Source organism: Chiloscyllium plagiosum, unplaced genomic scaffold (genome assembly GCF_037043375.1).
Source record: "Chiloscyllium plagiosum isolate Xiang-an unplaced genomic scaffold, Cpla_swu_hap1 HiC_scaffold_26, whole genome shotgun sequence".
Taxonomy (NCBI): Eukaryota; Metazoa; Chordata; class Chondrichthyes; order Orectolobiformes; family Hemiscylliidae; genus Chiloscyllium; species Chiloscyllium plagiosum.
In genome coordinates this window covers 57,501,517-57,516,880 of record NW_028270164.1, presented here as the reverse complement: position 1 = coordinate 57,516,880, position 15,364 = coordinate 57,501,517, and the positions used below count along the sequence as shown (strand labels likewise).

Here is a 15,364-nt window from a genome sequence, read left to right as displayed (position 1 = left end):
ATTTAAGAAACAGTTGGATGGGGAGTAGGTATAAAAGGATATGGATCAAAGGAAGGCAAATGGGACAAGATTAATTGTAAAAACTGGCCAGCATGAACAAGTTGGACCGAAGGGCCTGTTTCCGTGCTGGAAACCTCTATGGCAGAATGGTCTCTTCCTGTGCCATAATGCGTGCATATCTCTAAGCTTCCCTCTCTCTCTCTCTCCTTTCCTGAAAGGCTAAAAATCACACAACACCAGGTTGACAACCACCTGATGAAGGAGCGTCGCTCCGAAAGCTAGTGTGCTTCCAATTAAACCTGTTGGACTATAACCTGGTGTTGAACTTTGTACACCCCAGTCCAACACTGGCACCTCCAAATCATTCCTTAAAGTTTCTTCTTTCTGGATTGCACATACGCATGTGTATTTAAAAAGGTATTTTTGAACTCGGCCTTCAGTAACTGCCCTCCTCTCCTCTTTTGGAGCTTGTGTCAATATTTGTTTAAGCAGCTTTCTCTGCGTACCTTGGGAAATTCTGTGTCAAAGGGACCATATAAATTTACATTGCTGCTTGAATCAAAGGAAGGTGTATCATACATTTTCTTTTTGCACTTTCTTTTCTGATTTGCCATTCGCTGCAGGGACTTTTCAGGGAATTATAGCAGAGGTGGAGACTTTTTTCAAATCAACTCCACAATGCTGGGAGTTCCCTAAATAGCAGGCAAGATTAAATGCTCACACCTCATGTGACTCACACAGGCTGAGAAAGAAACTGAAGGATTTGCATTTTTGAATCGAGCCTGTCACAACCTCCGAGCTTTCCAAAGTGTTTTGTAATCAAAGAACTGCTTTCAATATATGGACATTGCTGCAATGTCGGACATTGAGGTGCAAATTTGGACACAGCAAGATCCCACAATGCAACAATGACCAGAAAATCCGTTTGGGTGACAATGATTAAGCGATAACTTTGACCATGTCACCAGGATGAACTTCAGTGTCCTTTTTGCAACACCTAAAAGAATAGGAAAGGTTTGGAGGGATATGGCCAGGAGCAGGCAGCTGGGACGAGTTTAGTTTGAGATTATGTTCATCATGGACTGGTTAGACTGTTTCCATGCTGTCTGACTCTCTTTGATCAAGAAGACAGATGGTATTCAGGGTTTTACCCGAGAGTGCGGAACTGCCATCTGTGGCAGGTTACATATTTACTGAGGGGAGGAAGATATGGACCCATGATTTCTGACCTGAAAGTATCGTGTGAAAACAGAGCCCAGAGAGATACAGTGGAAGCTGCTGGAGTAACACTTGGTCAGTGATTGATCGACAGGAGCTGCACTAGCATCACTAACTCAGACGAGGAGCTAAGGGTGTGACGTTTGCTAATAGAGGCAGGATGTTCGAGGCAGGATGTCATTGAGCTTGTCTCCTATGTTATCAGCACCCCCGCCCCCAAGGTCAGACCTAGCCCTGGGTGAAATGTTACTCCAGTTAAGACAATAGCATCCAGTCCAGCGGAGGGGCTGGACTGCCACCTCACCCCACTCACTCGTCACCAGTCTCCAAACTCTCAAATGCTGCATTTGTGTAGCACGATGTCAGGATTAGTCAAAGTCCTTTCCAGCCAATGAAGTACCTTCAAAGTGTCTATACTGCATCCAGGGCCGAGCAATGTGATAATGACCAGACAATTGATTGGTTGTTATGAAAGAGAAATTGTCCACAGCACTGTGGAGATGTCGTCTGATCAACTTTCAATAACGTGGTGGGATCTTATATATCCACCTGTGCAGACAGCAACACAGTTTGACACCGTCTCAAACACATATGAGCTTGTCACACACCTGGAGAACCTCAAAGCTATATAATGTTGCAGACCTGACCCCATAACCCACTTAGTCCTTCCACAGCATTTTCACCCTCTTCCCTCCTGGGAGACACGTCTCCCTACAACATTGTTCCCTTCCTCCAAGTCCTCCAACTATGGAATGCAAGTTCATCGGAGCTCCTGCTGCGTTCCCATTTCTCAAACTGAACAAATAGTCCCGCTTTAGCACGGCCAGTTTAAGAAAAATAACAACTTGACATTGAGAATGTCACAGCACAGAAGGAAGTCATTCAGCTCGCACCCTCAAGGCAAGTGAGATTCAACAAGTCCCAGCATTCCGATACTTCCTAGTTACGTATTTACCCAACTTCATTTGGGCACAGTTTTTTGTTTTACTCGTTCATGGGACGCGGGGGTCATTGTCTGGGCCAGCATTTATTACTCGTTCCTAGTTACCCTTGAGGTGGTGGGGGAGAGCTACTTTTTTGAACTGCTGCAGTCTGCGTGCTTTTGGTAGGCCCATAACATCCTTAGGGATGGAATTCCAGGATTTTGACCCAGCGACAGTGAAGGGTGATATATTTCCAAGTCAGGATGGTGAATGGCTTGGAAGGGATCTTGCAGGTGATGGTGTTCCCATGTACCTGCTGTTCTTGTCCTTCTATATGATCGAGGATACAGGTTTTAAATGTGTATCAGAGAAGTCACAGAGATGTACAGCACAGAAACAGCCTTAATGAATTTCTGTGGAGCATCTTGTAGATAGTACACCCTGCTCCTACTGTTGGTGGTGGAGGGAGGGGATGTTTGTGGATGAGATGCCAATCAATGGGGCTGCTTTGTCCTGGATGGTGTCAAGTTTCTTGAGCGTTGTTGGAGCTGCCCCCATCCAGGCGAGTGGGGAGTATTCCATCACACTCCTGACTTGTGCCTTGTAGATGGAGAACAAGGGAGTCAGGAGCGGAGTTATTTGTAGCCTCTGATCTGCTGTTGTGATCACTGTATTTATGTAATGAGTCCAGTTCAGTTTCCGGTCAATGATAACTTACTGTGTTGTTGATACTGGAAGATTCAGCAATGGTAACACCATTGAATGTCACAGGATGATGGTTAGATTTTGTATTAATGCAGATGTTTGTTGCCTGGCATTTACGTGGCCCGAACGCTGCTTGCCACTTGTCGAAACAAGTCTGGACACTGTTCAGATCTTGTTGCATTTGAACATATGTTGCTTCAGTATCAGAGGTGTTGCAAATGGTGCTAAACACTGTATAATCATCAGTGAACATCCGCACTTCTGACCTTATGCTGCAGGGAAGGTCATTGATGAAGCAGCTGAAGATGGTTAGGCCGAAACTCTGAGGAACTCCTACAGAGATGTCCTGGAGCTGAGATGACTGACCTCCAACAACCACAACCATCTTCCCATGTTCTAGGTATGACCTCACCCAGTGGAGAGCTTTCCCCAGATTTTCACTGATTCTAGTTTTGCTTAGAGCTGAAAATGTGTTGCTGGAAAAGTGCAGCAGGTCAGGCAGCATCCAGGGAACAGGAGAATCGACGTTTCGGGCATAAGCCCCTCTTCAGGAATGAGGCAAGTTTGTCCAGCAGGCCAAGATAAAAGGTAGGGAGGAGGGACTTGGGGGAGGGGCGTCGGAAATGTGATAGGTGGAAAGAGGTCAAGGTGAGGGTGATAGGTCAGACTGGGGTGGGGGCGGAGAGGTCGGGAAGAAGATTGCAGGTTAGGAAGGCGGTGCTGAATTCGATGGATTTGACTGAGACAAGGTGGGGGGAGGGGAAATGAGGAAACTGGTGAAATCTGAGTTCATCCCTTGTGGTTGGAGGGTTCCTAGGCGGAAGATGAGGCGCTCTTCCTCCAACCATCGTGTTGTTGTGGTCTGGCGATGGAGGTGTCCAAGGACCTGCATGTCCTTGGTGGAATGGGAGGGGGAGTTGAAGTGTTGTGCCACGGGGTGGTTGGGTTGGTTGGTCTGGGTGTCCCAGAGGTGTTCCCTGAAATGTTCCGCAAGTAGGCGGCATGTCTCCCCAATATAGAGGAGGCCACATCGGGTGCAGCGGATGCAATAGATGATGTGTGTGGAGGTGCAGGTGAATCTGTGGCGGATTCACAGGCCGCCTACTTGCAGAGCGTTTCAGAGAACCCGTGGTCACCTCTCTGATGTGAAGGAAGTGGGAGGAGTTAACGGAGAAATTGTTCAAAGTGAGGATGAGCTTGGCGAGGTGAAGGAGGGCGATGGAGGATGGGTACGGTTCAGGCCTATTGCACATCCCTCCCCTTTCTCTACAACCCCATCGTCAGTACCACCCTTCCCTCAACTACCTTCCATTCTGATAAAGGGTCACTGGACCTGGAACGTTAACTCTATTTTCTCTCCAGAGATGCTGTCCAAACTGCTGAGTTTCTCCAACACTCTGCTTTCATTTGAGCCCCTGGCTCGATGGTAATAGTTGAGTAGGGGGCATGGCTGCAGATTGTGTTCGAGTATGAATCTGCTGCTGCTGCTGCCGAGTCTTGAGTTGTTGGATCTATTCAATAGGGCGGCACAGTGACACAGTGGTTAGCACTGTTGCCTCACAGCGCCAGAGACCCGGGTTCAATTCCCACCTCAGGCGACTGACTGTGTGGAGTTTGCACGTTCTCCCCGTGTCTGCGTGGGTTTCCTCCGGGTGCTCCGGTTTCCTCCCACAGTCCAAAGATGTGCAGGTCAGGTGAATTGGCCACGCTAAATTGCCCGTAGTGTTAGGTAAGGGGTAAATGTAGGGGTATGGGTGGGTTGCGCTTTGGCAGGTCAGTGTGCACTTGTTGGGCCGAAGGGCCTGTTTCCACACTGTAATGTAATCTAATCTAATGTCTGTCTCATTTAGCAGGGTGATAGTGCCACATTATCACACACTCGGCGGTATTCTTAATATGAAGGCAGGACACATTCAATGGTTCCTCAGATGGTGTGCAGCATGGATCAGGACTTACTCATCTGCTGCGTGTGGAGGATGGACAAATAGGTTGTAATCAGTAGATTTACTTGACCTTCTTTGATCTGGTGCCCTGGACTCCCAAAGGTAACTCCCCCTCAACTGTATACCACTGTCCCACCTGTCTGCCCTGCTGGTGGGGCAGGACAGAGCCAGAGATGGTGATGTTGTCTGTAAGGTGTGTGTGATGCTGATGCAATGGTCAAGAAGGCACAACAATGTCTCTACTTCCTCAGGAGGCTAAGGAAACTCAGCATGTCTGAAAAGACTCTTACCAATTTTTATAGATGCACCACAGAAAGCTTCCTATCCGGATGCATCACAGTTTGGTACGGCAACTGCTTTGCCCAGGACCATGGGAAAACTAGAGAGAGTTGTGAACACAGCCCAGTCTATGGAGCAAGCCAACATTCCATGCACTGATTGCATCTCTTCCTCTCTCTGCCTCGGGAAGGCAGCCAGCATCATCAAACACCCCTCCCCCGGGTTATACTCTCTTTCAATGCCTTCTGTTGGGCAGAAGATACAAAAGCTTAAAGAGACGTACCAACAGATTCAAGAACAGCTTCTTTCTCGCTAATAATGGACCTCTCAAACTTTAAATTTAATGTTGACCTCACTCATTGTGCAGATTCTCTGCAGCTGGAACAGTGTATTCCTCACTCTGTTCTATTACCCTAACGCACTTTATATGGTATCATCTGCCTATACTGCATGCAAAACAAAACTTTTCACTGTACCTCAGTACACATAACAATAATAAATCGAATCAAATGATTCCATGAGTATGACTATGTCAGGCTGTTGCTCGACCAGCTGGTGAGGTAGCTCTCCCAATCTTGGCACAAGCCTCCAAATTCCAACCTTGTAATTGTCATTTCTGGTGTTGAGGTCGATGACAGATTGTGCCTCTGGCTTTGCTCCTTTCGGTAGGCATTGTAACTGAATGGCTTATTAGAGCATTTTAGAGAGTCCTTAAGAGTTAAGCACATCGTCATGGGTCAGGAGTCACATGTAAGGAGACCAGTTCAGGATGGCAGGTTTCCATTCCTAACGAATATCAGTGAAGTAATCTTGGGTCCACGTTCCCTGTGCATTCTTGGGTGACTATGTTATACCAATGGCCTTTCGTTCTTTTCTTTCCCAAAGAGGAAGCATTCTCTTCCAATCCACTCAAATAATACACTTCATGACTTCAAAGACCTCAAAGGTTAATCATTTGCCTTGATTTTCGAGAGAGATGAGGCATGTCTGCCAACCGTTTCCTCACAGTTCCAGCATCATCCTGAAAAACCTGCTCTTCAATATTCCCAGATCCTTTCCATGATACACAGAGCAGTCCTGTGCATACGACTCTCATTGGGTTTTAATATAGGTTTGGTCGAACTACTTTGCAATTATACTCTTTGTGCACTGGACAGCTTCGACAATCCTACTCTCTGACTCCACCCTGAGCTTTCCAGTAACATGACCCCTTCCTTTTCACTGCCTCACGTTTATCTGCGCCAAACTTAACTTGCTTCATCTTAGCCCATTTGCAAGTTTATTAACATGTATCTCACTCTCATCTCACAGCCCTCCATCCGAATTTGGCATTATCCTCTGATTTAGAAGTTGTGGTTTGATTCTAGTGTCCCGTCGTGAATATAGACTGTGATTGCTGGGACCATTGCTGTCCAATGTGTGGCACCTCCCCTCCCACTCACTATCACCCTGAACAGACAGCCTTTATTTCCACTCTCTGCTTCCTGTCCAGGAGCCAGCTAACAATCCATTCTGGCACCTCTCCCTGACTCCATACCCTCTCAACTTTGTTCAGTGGTCTCGAATACCTTTCACAAACCCAGGTTACACTTACTATATCCCCATGTTCCCATTCTCTGTGCTACCTTCTCAAAAAAAGTCAAAAGTTGGTCAAGTAAGATTTTCCTTTTTGAAATCCACTAACCATTCATCTTTCTAGTTTTTGTTCCCATATACTCCCACTATCTGCTGCCCATGATTTTCAAGGTGGTAGAGTCAATTGCTTTAAAAGACACTGCTAAAGCAGCCTTAGTCAGTTGCTGCAGCACATCACATGGATAATATACACTGATGCTGCTATAAATATATAACAGAGACAGTAAATGTGTTGGGTACTGGACAGGGTATTCATCAATAAGGCTGCATTACATGGTAGGCTGCTGTGGAAGGTTAGGTGGCATAGAACCCAGGGCAAGCTGGCAAATTGGATAGACTATTAGCTGGATGGTAGAAGCAGAGGGTCATAGTGGAAGGATGCTCGTCAGACTGGAGGCCTTGACTAGTGTTGTACCTCAGGAATTGGAGCTGAACCCATTGCTGTTTGTTATCTATATCAATGATTTGGATGAGAACGTACAAGGCCTGATTAGTAAGTTTGCAGATGACACTAAAATAGGCAGCATTGTGGACGGTGAGGAAGGTTCTCAGAAATTGCACCAGCACCTTGATCAACTGGGGGACTGAGCCTAGAAATGGCAAATGGATAAGTGCAACGTCTTACATTTTGAAAGTCAAACCAAGGTAGGGCCTTAAGGTGTGTAGTGGAACAGAGAGACCTTGGAGCTCAGGTGCACGGTTCTCAGACAGGGCAGTGAAGAAGGCTGTTGGCATACTGCCCTTCATCAGTCAGGGCATTGAGTATAGAAGTTGGGAAGTAATGTTGCAGTTATAGAGGACGTTGGTGAGGCCATACTTGGGATATTGTGTTCAGTTTTGGTCACTTTGTTATAGGAAGAATGTTACTAAACTGGAAAGAGTGCAGAAGAAATTTACAAGGATGTTGCTTGAACTCAATGGTCTGAGTTGTAGGGAGAGGTTGGACAAGCTAGGCCATTTTTCTTTAAAGCGTAGGAGACTGAGGGGGGACCTACTAGTGGTGCATAAGATCACGAGAGGCATGGATAGGGTGAATGTTTCCCCAGAGTTGGGGAATCGAGGATGAGAGGCCATCAGTTTAAGGTGAGAGGGCAAAGAATAAAAGGGACCCTGAGGGGCAACATTTTTACACAGAGGGTGATACACGTATGGAATGAGCTGCCAGCAGAAGTGGCTGAGGCAGGTACATTAACAACATTTAAAAGGCATTTGGACAAATACAAGGATAGGAAAGGATTAGAACGATACGGGCAGGGAAAGTGGGTTAGCGTGGATGGACATTTTGGTTGGCAAGGACCAGTTTGGACCAAAGGGTCTGTCTCCTTGCTGTAGGACTCTATGACTCTCAGAGTCTACTGTGGAGCAAATTAACTACAGATGCTGGAATCTGTAGAAGGCTACATAATCGAAACTGATAGAGTCTGCCATTGTTCAATGTTGCACTCATCTCTGAATAAGAAAATTATGGATTCAATTTAGAAGACCAAAGCCCATATTCTAGCTATACTACAGGAGTGCTGCACTGACGGAGGTGGTGTTTTTTTGGATAAGTTACGAGACTGAGGCTCCATCTGCCCTCTCAAGTCGATGTAAAAGATTCTCGGGCCCTGTTCAAAATAGTTATTCCTAGATTCCTAGTGAATATTTATCCCTCAATCCAAATAATTAAATAGATGATCGGATCATTATTACATCAGTGTTTGTGGGAGATTTCTTTGGACAGATTAGTGCTAGGTTTACTCCATTACAACAGGGACTGCATTTCAAAAAGACTGAACAGCATTTTCAAATTTCCTGAAGTGATGAAAGAGTTGAGCTCTGCGTCTTGTTGGCTGCTATCAGCAGCCTTTAAGACAGCACATCCCAATCAGTCCAACTTGCTGCAGGAGAACAACTTTTGCAGCTTATCAAAAATTTGCGTTCCCCTGGTTACTGACTGTCCTGCCAGTGAGAATAGATTCTCCTTACTTTAACAGATCCTCAATAGGTCAGCAGCAGCTGAGAGGCTCAGTTCCTTGGCTATATTTAGATATATGCGCAGACTATGAACAGCTAATAAATAAGGGTCAAAAACATTGCCATGGAATAACGACGTCACATGCCTGGAAACTATCAGATTGCTATAGCAACGTTTCCACATTCTGGCATCATCCATAAATAAGGAGGTTCCCAGTGCTGGGATTGCAAGTTGTGAAATCACTGGGACTTTCCAACTTCTCAGCTTGTTGGCAACATGTGCAGCTCAGAATCTAACAGCACCACTTGGGCCATGGGAGTGAGGGTCCCCAAGAGTGAGGGGCTCTCTACAGCTCAGACTGTGCAAGTGAAGGTCCCTACACAGACTGTGGGAGTGAGGGTCTCTACATTCTCAGACTATGGGAGGGAGGATCGTCCACTCTCAGGCTGTAGGAGTGAGGATCCCTGCATTCCTTCGATACCCACACCATACAGCGGGAGGTAGCCGAGGGCTCTACTTTTCAACTCACCCTGATGTCAGCGTTACCCCATGGGTCGTACACTCTCTTCTCAACCAGCTTTCAATACATGTGATATTGCAGTGTAGGCTGGGGGGCTGTGAGAGCTGCTATCTTTCAGGTGGAACCTGACAGAGTTATCTAGGCACTGGAGGAAGCTACTGGATGTTTCCAGACCCTCTCTCTCTCTGTAGAGTAATCCTGTCTGTTCCATTGCTGGCTCTAACCCCATAAACCTGAGAGTTTATTTCCCTCAAATCCACATCCAATCTTTTTTTTGAAATCATTGATTATCTTCAATCCCATCCCCCTCATGGGAAATGGGTTCCAGGTCATGATCACTCAGTCGGTGTAAACAATGCTCCCTCACACTACCCTGGCACCTCTTAGACAAAGCTCTTAATGCCTGTGCCCTGTTGTCCTTGTTGCATCAGCTAAATGGGACAGATTTGCTCTCTGTCCCTTATCTTGTAATGATGCTGGGTCTGAATCCCAAAATACTACAGCTGTTTTAAGCCCTTAATTCCAAAAATGTTTTCTGTTTAAAGAGGACTGTGACAGGGACAGGAACTGCGTGTCTAACAAATATTTTGTGTGGGGCTGAGGATGGGATGTAATACTTAAAGACGTCAGAGACACTTCAGACTGGACTGTGATCTCATGTGACTACAAAGATAATAAGTCTCTGCTTAACAGCAAGCCCGTTTCCCTGTGGATTATGTCTCAAACTGAAGACGCGTTTATATTTTGCCTTTTGAAAAATACACAACGCCAAAGGTTTAAAGAAATCAGTATCAACTGAACTGAAATGGACTAGTGGGACTGATCGGTCCTAAATGTACCATCACAGTCAAAGAACGATCCCCTAATTACCTCACTGTTGCAAGTGAAGGAAGACTGTCTGTCACTCAGAGCTGCAAACCAACTGAAAAATTAGGACAAAGGAATCTCAGTCAGCCAACAAAACCAAGAATCTCAGAATCAACTGTCCAACTACCAATATCAATGCTACCAGGAATGTCCACCACAATCACTATTTTCAACTGTTCCCTCTTCATAAACAATGCAGAGAATGATCAATTTATCTGTTTTTAATAACTTTATCCCTTTCGACTCATCTAATGGAATACAGGGAGAACTAGCTATTTGGATACAGAACTGGCTCAAAGGTAGAAGACAGAGGGTGTTGGTGGAGGGTTGTTTTTCCAGACTGGAGGCTTGTGACCAGTGGAGTGCCACAAGGATTGGTGCTGGGTCTACTACTTTTTGTCATTTACAGTAAGTTTGCAGATGACACCAAAATTGGAGGTGTAGTGGACAGCGAAGAGGGTTACCTCAGATTACAACAGGATCTGGATCAGATGGGCCAATGGGCTGAGAAGTAGCAGATGGAGTTTAATTCAGATAAATGCGAGGTGCTGCATTTTGGGAAAGCAAATCTTAGCAGGACTTTTACACTTAATGGTAAGGTCCTAGGGAGTCTTGCTAAACAAAGAGTCCTTGGAGTGCAGGTTCATATCTCCTTGAAAGTGGAGTCGCACGTAGATAGGGTAGTGTAGAAGGCTTTAGGTATGCTTTCCTTTATTGGTCAGAGTATTGAGTACAGGGGTTGGGAGGTCATGTTGCAGCTGTACAGGACATTGGTTAGGCCACTGTTGGAATATTGCGTGCAATTCTGGTCTTCTTCCTATCGGAAAAATGTTGTGAAACTTGAAAGGGTTCAGAAAAGATTTTCAAGGATGTTGCCAGGGTTGGAGGATCTGAGCTACAGGGAGAGGCTGAACAGGCTGGGGCTGTTTTCCATGGAGTATCGGAGGCTGAGGGGTAACCTTATAGAGGTTTACAAAATCATGAGGGGCATGGATAGGATAAATAGGCAAAGTCTTTTCCCTGGGGTGGGGGAGTCCAGAACTAGAGGGCATAGGTTTAGGGTGAGAGGGGAAAGACATAAAAGAGACCTCAGGGGCAACTTTTTCACACAGAGGGTCGTACATGTATGGAATGAGCTGCCAGAGGAAGTGGTGGAGGCTGGTACAATTACAACATTTAAGTGCCATTTGGATGGGTATATGAATAGGAAGGGTTTGAAGGGATATGGGCTGGGTACTGGCAGGTGGGACTAGATTGGGTTGGGATATCTGGTCGGCATGGACGGATTGGACCGAAGGGTCTGTTTCCATGCTGTACATCGCTATGAATTTTAATTCTGATCAGAGTGTCGGCGTGTTGTATTTAGTAATTCTTCTTGTGTTCAGTAATTAATAAACTCACTCTTTTTGTCAAATTGATTCTTTTTAAAGTACAAGTTAATTTTGGTCTGGGTGAAAGGGGTGGGATCGTTTTTAAATTAACCTTATCCTTAAATTGAAGTTCCAAAGAAGAGTCTTTGGACTTGAAACATTAATTCTTGTTTCATGACTCTTTTAATTTCAAAATTCTGACAAAATTAAATGAAGCAGACCAAACTAAAGACATCCCATTGGCTGATGGTACAAGAACTAGCAGACAGATTCAAATATTTGGGTTAGAGATGCTGTGGGGAGGGGGGGGGGGAGAGGGGGGGAGGGGAATATGAGCAAGAACCTCTTTCACATACAAAGTGACAATGACTTAAAAATTGCTGATAATGAGGAGGGTGTGAGGAGAGATAACTAATAATTTCAAAATTAAAACCGGATGAATACCCAAGGAAAATAAACTTGCAGGGCCACTAAAGAGAGCAGAGAAACAGGAATAATTGAGTTGTTGTACAGAGAGCCAGCATAAACTAGAGGGGCTGAACAATCTCAATCTGTGCTGGAAGGGTGGGATTTAACAGCTGTGTCAGTGGCTGGAGAGATGCTGGAAACCTGGCTTGTATCCTCTACTCCCTTGGGAGTAATCCCCGATCAGCTCGTCTGGTGGGAGTAATCCCCGACCTGCTCGTCTGGTGGGAGTAAACCCCGACCTGCTCGTCTGGTGGCTCCACAGGGGTGTGTGCCACCTCAGACACTCCAGTGCGGCTGTGTCAGGCTGGTGCACCTGATGATAGGGTGGACTCAAGGTCAGGGGTTATCTTCCCAGGGAGGGTACAGCCTTTGTCAGTGGTGTAGCCCCTCTATTGGGGACAGAGTACCTGAGTAGGAGTATTCAACATTCCCCCCCGCCTCACTGCAAGCATACCTGTCAGGACTTTGCTGGTGTTTTCTGCATGAGGCGACTCCCCCTTCCCAACTCGATAAGACCCTTCGGGGCCTCAGTTAGCCTCCAAGCAGGGAGACTGTCCTTGATCTTTCCTGCCCTAATGGTACAGGTGACTGGTGCTCCAAACTGAGCCTTCCCAACCCACTATCCCACTCCTGCCAGACTCCTGGATCACTTCTGAGGGTGAGCATTAAAATCACATAGCATCCAATCCAGCTCAACAGAACATTAACTCATTCATGGAGTGTGGTTCAATCTCAGTGATTGATCTCACAATCTACCCTCCAGATCTATCAACACACCAACTCATACACCATTCCCAGCACCTCTTGGATTTACAATCTCACTCCATACACATTACAGCAGTGGACTGGCAACTCAACTACACTGGCTTCAAACCACTGCATCCTACTCCCACCACCATTCAGTCTCTATCCAGTCATCCCTCACTGTTAGTCTCTGTCCCCTCAGTCCCTTTCCCCTTGTCCACTCTCCCCTCAATCCTTCATCCCTCAGTCCCGCACTATCAGCCCCTCTCCCCCAGTGACTCCACCCCTCTCCCTCACCCCCTCAGTGCCCTCCCCCTCTCCCTCACCCCCTCAGTGCCCTCCCCCTCTCCCTCACCCCCTCAGTGCCCTCCCCCCCTCTCCCTCACCCCCTCAGTGCCCTCCCCCCCTCTCCCTCACCCCCTCAGTGCCCTCCCCCCTCTCCGTGCCCCTCACCTCCCCCCCTCAGTGCCCCTCACCTCCCCCTCCCCCTCACCCCCCCCTCACCTCCCTCCCCCCCCTCAGTCCCCCTCAGTCCCCCCCCCCCGGTTGGTGCTGACCTCTCTCGCTGCGCTGGGATGCCCTTGCCCCGAGGCTCCTGCTCCTGCCGTGTCCATGCCAGGTCAGGCGCCTGAAGCTCCTGCGGAAAGCCGATGTGAGTTCACTCATTGCCCCGCCGCTCCGCCCTGGAACACACACACAGCGGCGTTACCGGGACACCGGGATACCGCAGCCCCGATACACCGCGACACCGGGATACCGAGACACCGGGACAGCGAGATACCGAGACACCGATACACCGAGACACCGGGACACCGAGACACCGATACACCGCAGCCCCGGGACACCGGGACACCGCAGCCCCGTCACTCTCACCTGGCTGCCCACTCCCTGATCTCGGTTTCCCGGCTCCGGCTCCTTTCTGAGCGCCTGCCCCACCCCGGGAACAGCGGCATCTCAACAACACAGCAACCTCCCCCCACTCCCCAACAGTAAACCGGAGTGGGGAGGGGGAAGGAGGGTGTGGGGGGAGAGGGAGAGGGAGAGGGGTGAGCAGATGGAGAGGCGAGGAAGGGGGGGGAGTGGGTGAAGGAGAGGGACTGGGGGGAGGAGACTGAGTTGGGAGAGGGGGTGGAGATGGGAGAGGGAGTAGGTAGGGAGGGGAGGAGGGGAGTAGGTAGGGAGGGGAGGAGGGGAGTGGAAGGGAGGGGAGGAGGGGAGTGGGAGGGAGGGGAGTGGGAGGGAGGGGAGTGGGAGGGAGGGGAGGGGAGGGGAGTGGGAGGGAGGGGAGGGGAGTGGGAGGGAGGGGAGGGGAGGGAGGGGAGGGGAGGGGAGTGGGAGGGAGGGGAGTGGGAGGGAGGGGAGGGGAGGGGAGTGGGAGGGAGGGGAGGAGGGGAGTGGGAGGGAGGGGAGTGGGAGGGAGTGGGAGGGGAGTGGGAGGGAGTGGGAGGGAGGGGAGGGGAGTGGGAGGGAGGGGAGGGGAGGGGAGTGGGAGGGAGGGGAGGGGAGGGGAGTGGGAGGGAGGGGAGGGGAGGGGAGTGGGAGGGAGGGGAGGGGAGTGGGAGGGAGGGGAGGGGAGGGGAGTGGGAGGGAGGGGAGGGGAGGGGAGTGGGGGGGAGGGGAGGGGAGTGGGAGGGAGGGGAGGGGAGGGGAGAAAGAGGGAGGGAGGGGAGGAGGGGAGGGGAGAGGGAGGGAGGGGAGGAGGGGAGAGGGAGGGAGGGAGGGGAGGAGGGGAGAGGGAGGGAGGGGAGGAGGGGAGAGGGAGGGAGGGGAGGGAGGGGAGGGAGGGGAGGGAGGGGAGAGGGAGGGGAGAGGGAGGGGAGGAGGGGAGGGGAGAGGGAGGGGAGGAGGGGAGACGGAGGGGAGGAGGAGGGGAGAGGGAGGGAGGGGAGAGGGGAGGGAGGGGAGAGAGAGGGAGGGGAAGGGAGGGGAGAGGGAGGGGAAGGGAGGGAGGGGAGAGGGAGGGGAGGAGAGGGAGAGGAGTGGGGAGGGGAGGAGAGGGAGAGGAGTGGGGAGGGGAGGAGAGGGAGAGGAGTGGGGAGGGGAGGAGAGGGAGAGGAGTGGGGAGGGGAGGAGAGGGAGAGGAGTGGGGAGGAGAGGAGAGGGAGAGGAGTGGGGAGGAGAGGGAGAGGAGTGGGGGAGGGGAGGGGAGGGAGTAGGGGGAGAAGAGGAAAGCAGGGTGGGGGTAGAGAGGCAATGGGGAAGGGGTGAGAGATGAGAAAGGGGTAGTGAGATCCGGGAGCAGGGGTACAAAGGGTTGGGGGTGACGAGAGGGTGTTAGGGTTGAAGAGTGGGTAGGGGGGTTTTGAGGTTGGAAGAGGGGTTTTAGGAGAGACAACCCTCCTGGGGGTAAGGAGAGGTAGTTGAGGATGGGGTGCTGCCCTCAAGTGGGGAGAGTGTACATTGAGGAGCGGGCAAGCCTCCTGGTGATGGGGGGAGGTTGAACCCGAGGGAAGGGAGTTGAGGAGTTTGCAGCCCTCCTGGATTGATGATGATGGCCACTCCAGCAGGACCTCCATGGATAGAGTGTTGAGGAGGGGGAGAAACAAGCCAGGAACCCCCAACCTGAAACCCCAGAGCAGCAGATATTATTTAAACCAGATGCTACAAGACTTTGGGAGTCAGATTTCTGAAGGGGGATTAATTATGTCTCTGGGATAGCTGGTGGCTTGTTTATGTCCAATGTTGGAAATAAGGATAATGGGAATTCTGGATCGAGTACAGAGGCGTGGTGTATA

General features: G+C 49.4%; 1 protein-coding gene across 6 annotated transcripts in view; it reads right to left on the bottom strand.

The window, feature by feature from the left end:
* Window positions 1-15,364, bottom strand: part of LOC122563335 (DENN domain-containing protein 2D-like) — an 88,018-nt gene that overhangs the window by 51,022 nt on the left and 21,632 nt on the right. For 4 of the 6 annotated variants that reach the window (XM_087973762.1, XM_087973763.1, XM_087973767.1 and 1 more), the window contains one exon: window positions 13,187-13,312. The exons of 1 other annotated variant lie outside the window; for it this stretch is intronic. In XM_087973762.1, coding sequence (XP_087829888.1) covers window positions 13,187-13,312 — 126 coding nt within the window. Of the gene's footprint in view, window positions 1-13,186; window positions 13,313-13,502; window positions 13,638-15,364 lie in introns of those variants that run through there. One more of the 6 variants, XM_087973764.1, reaches the window with a different exon arrangement.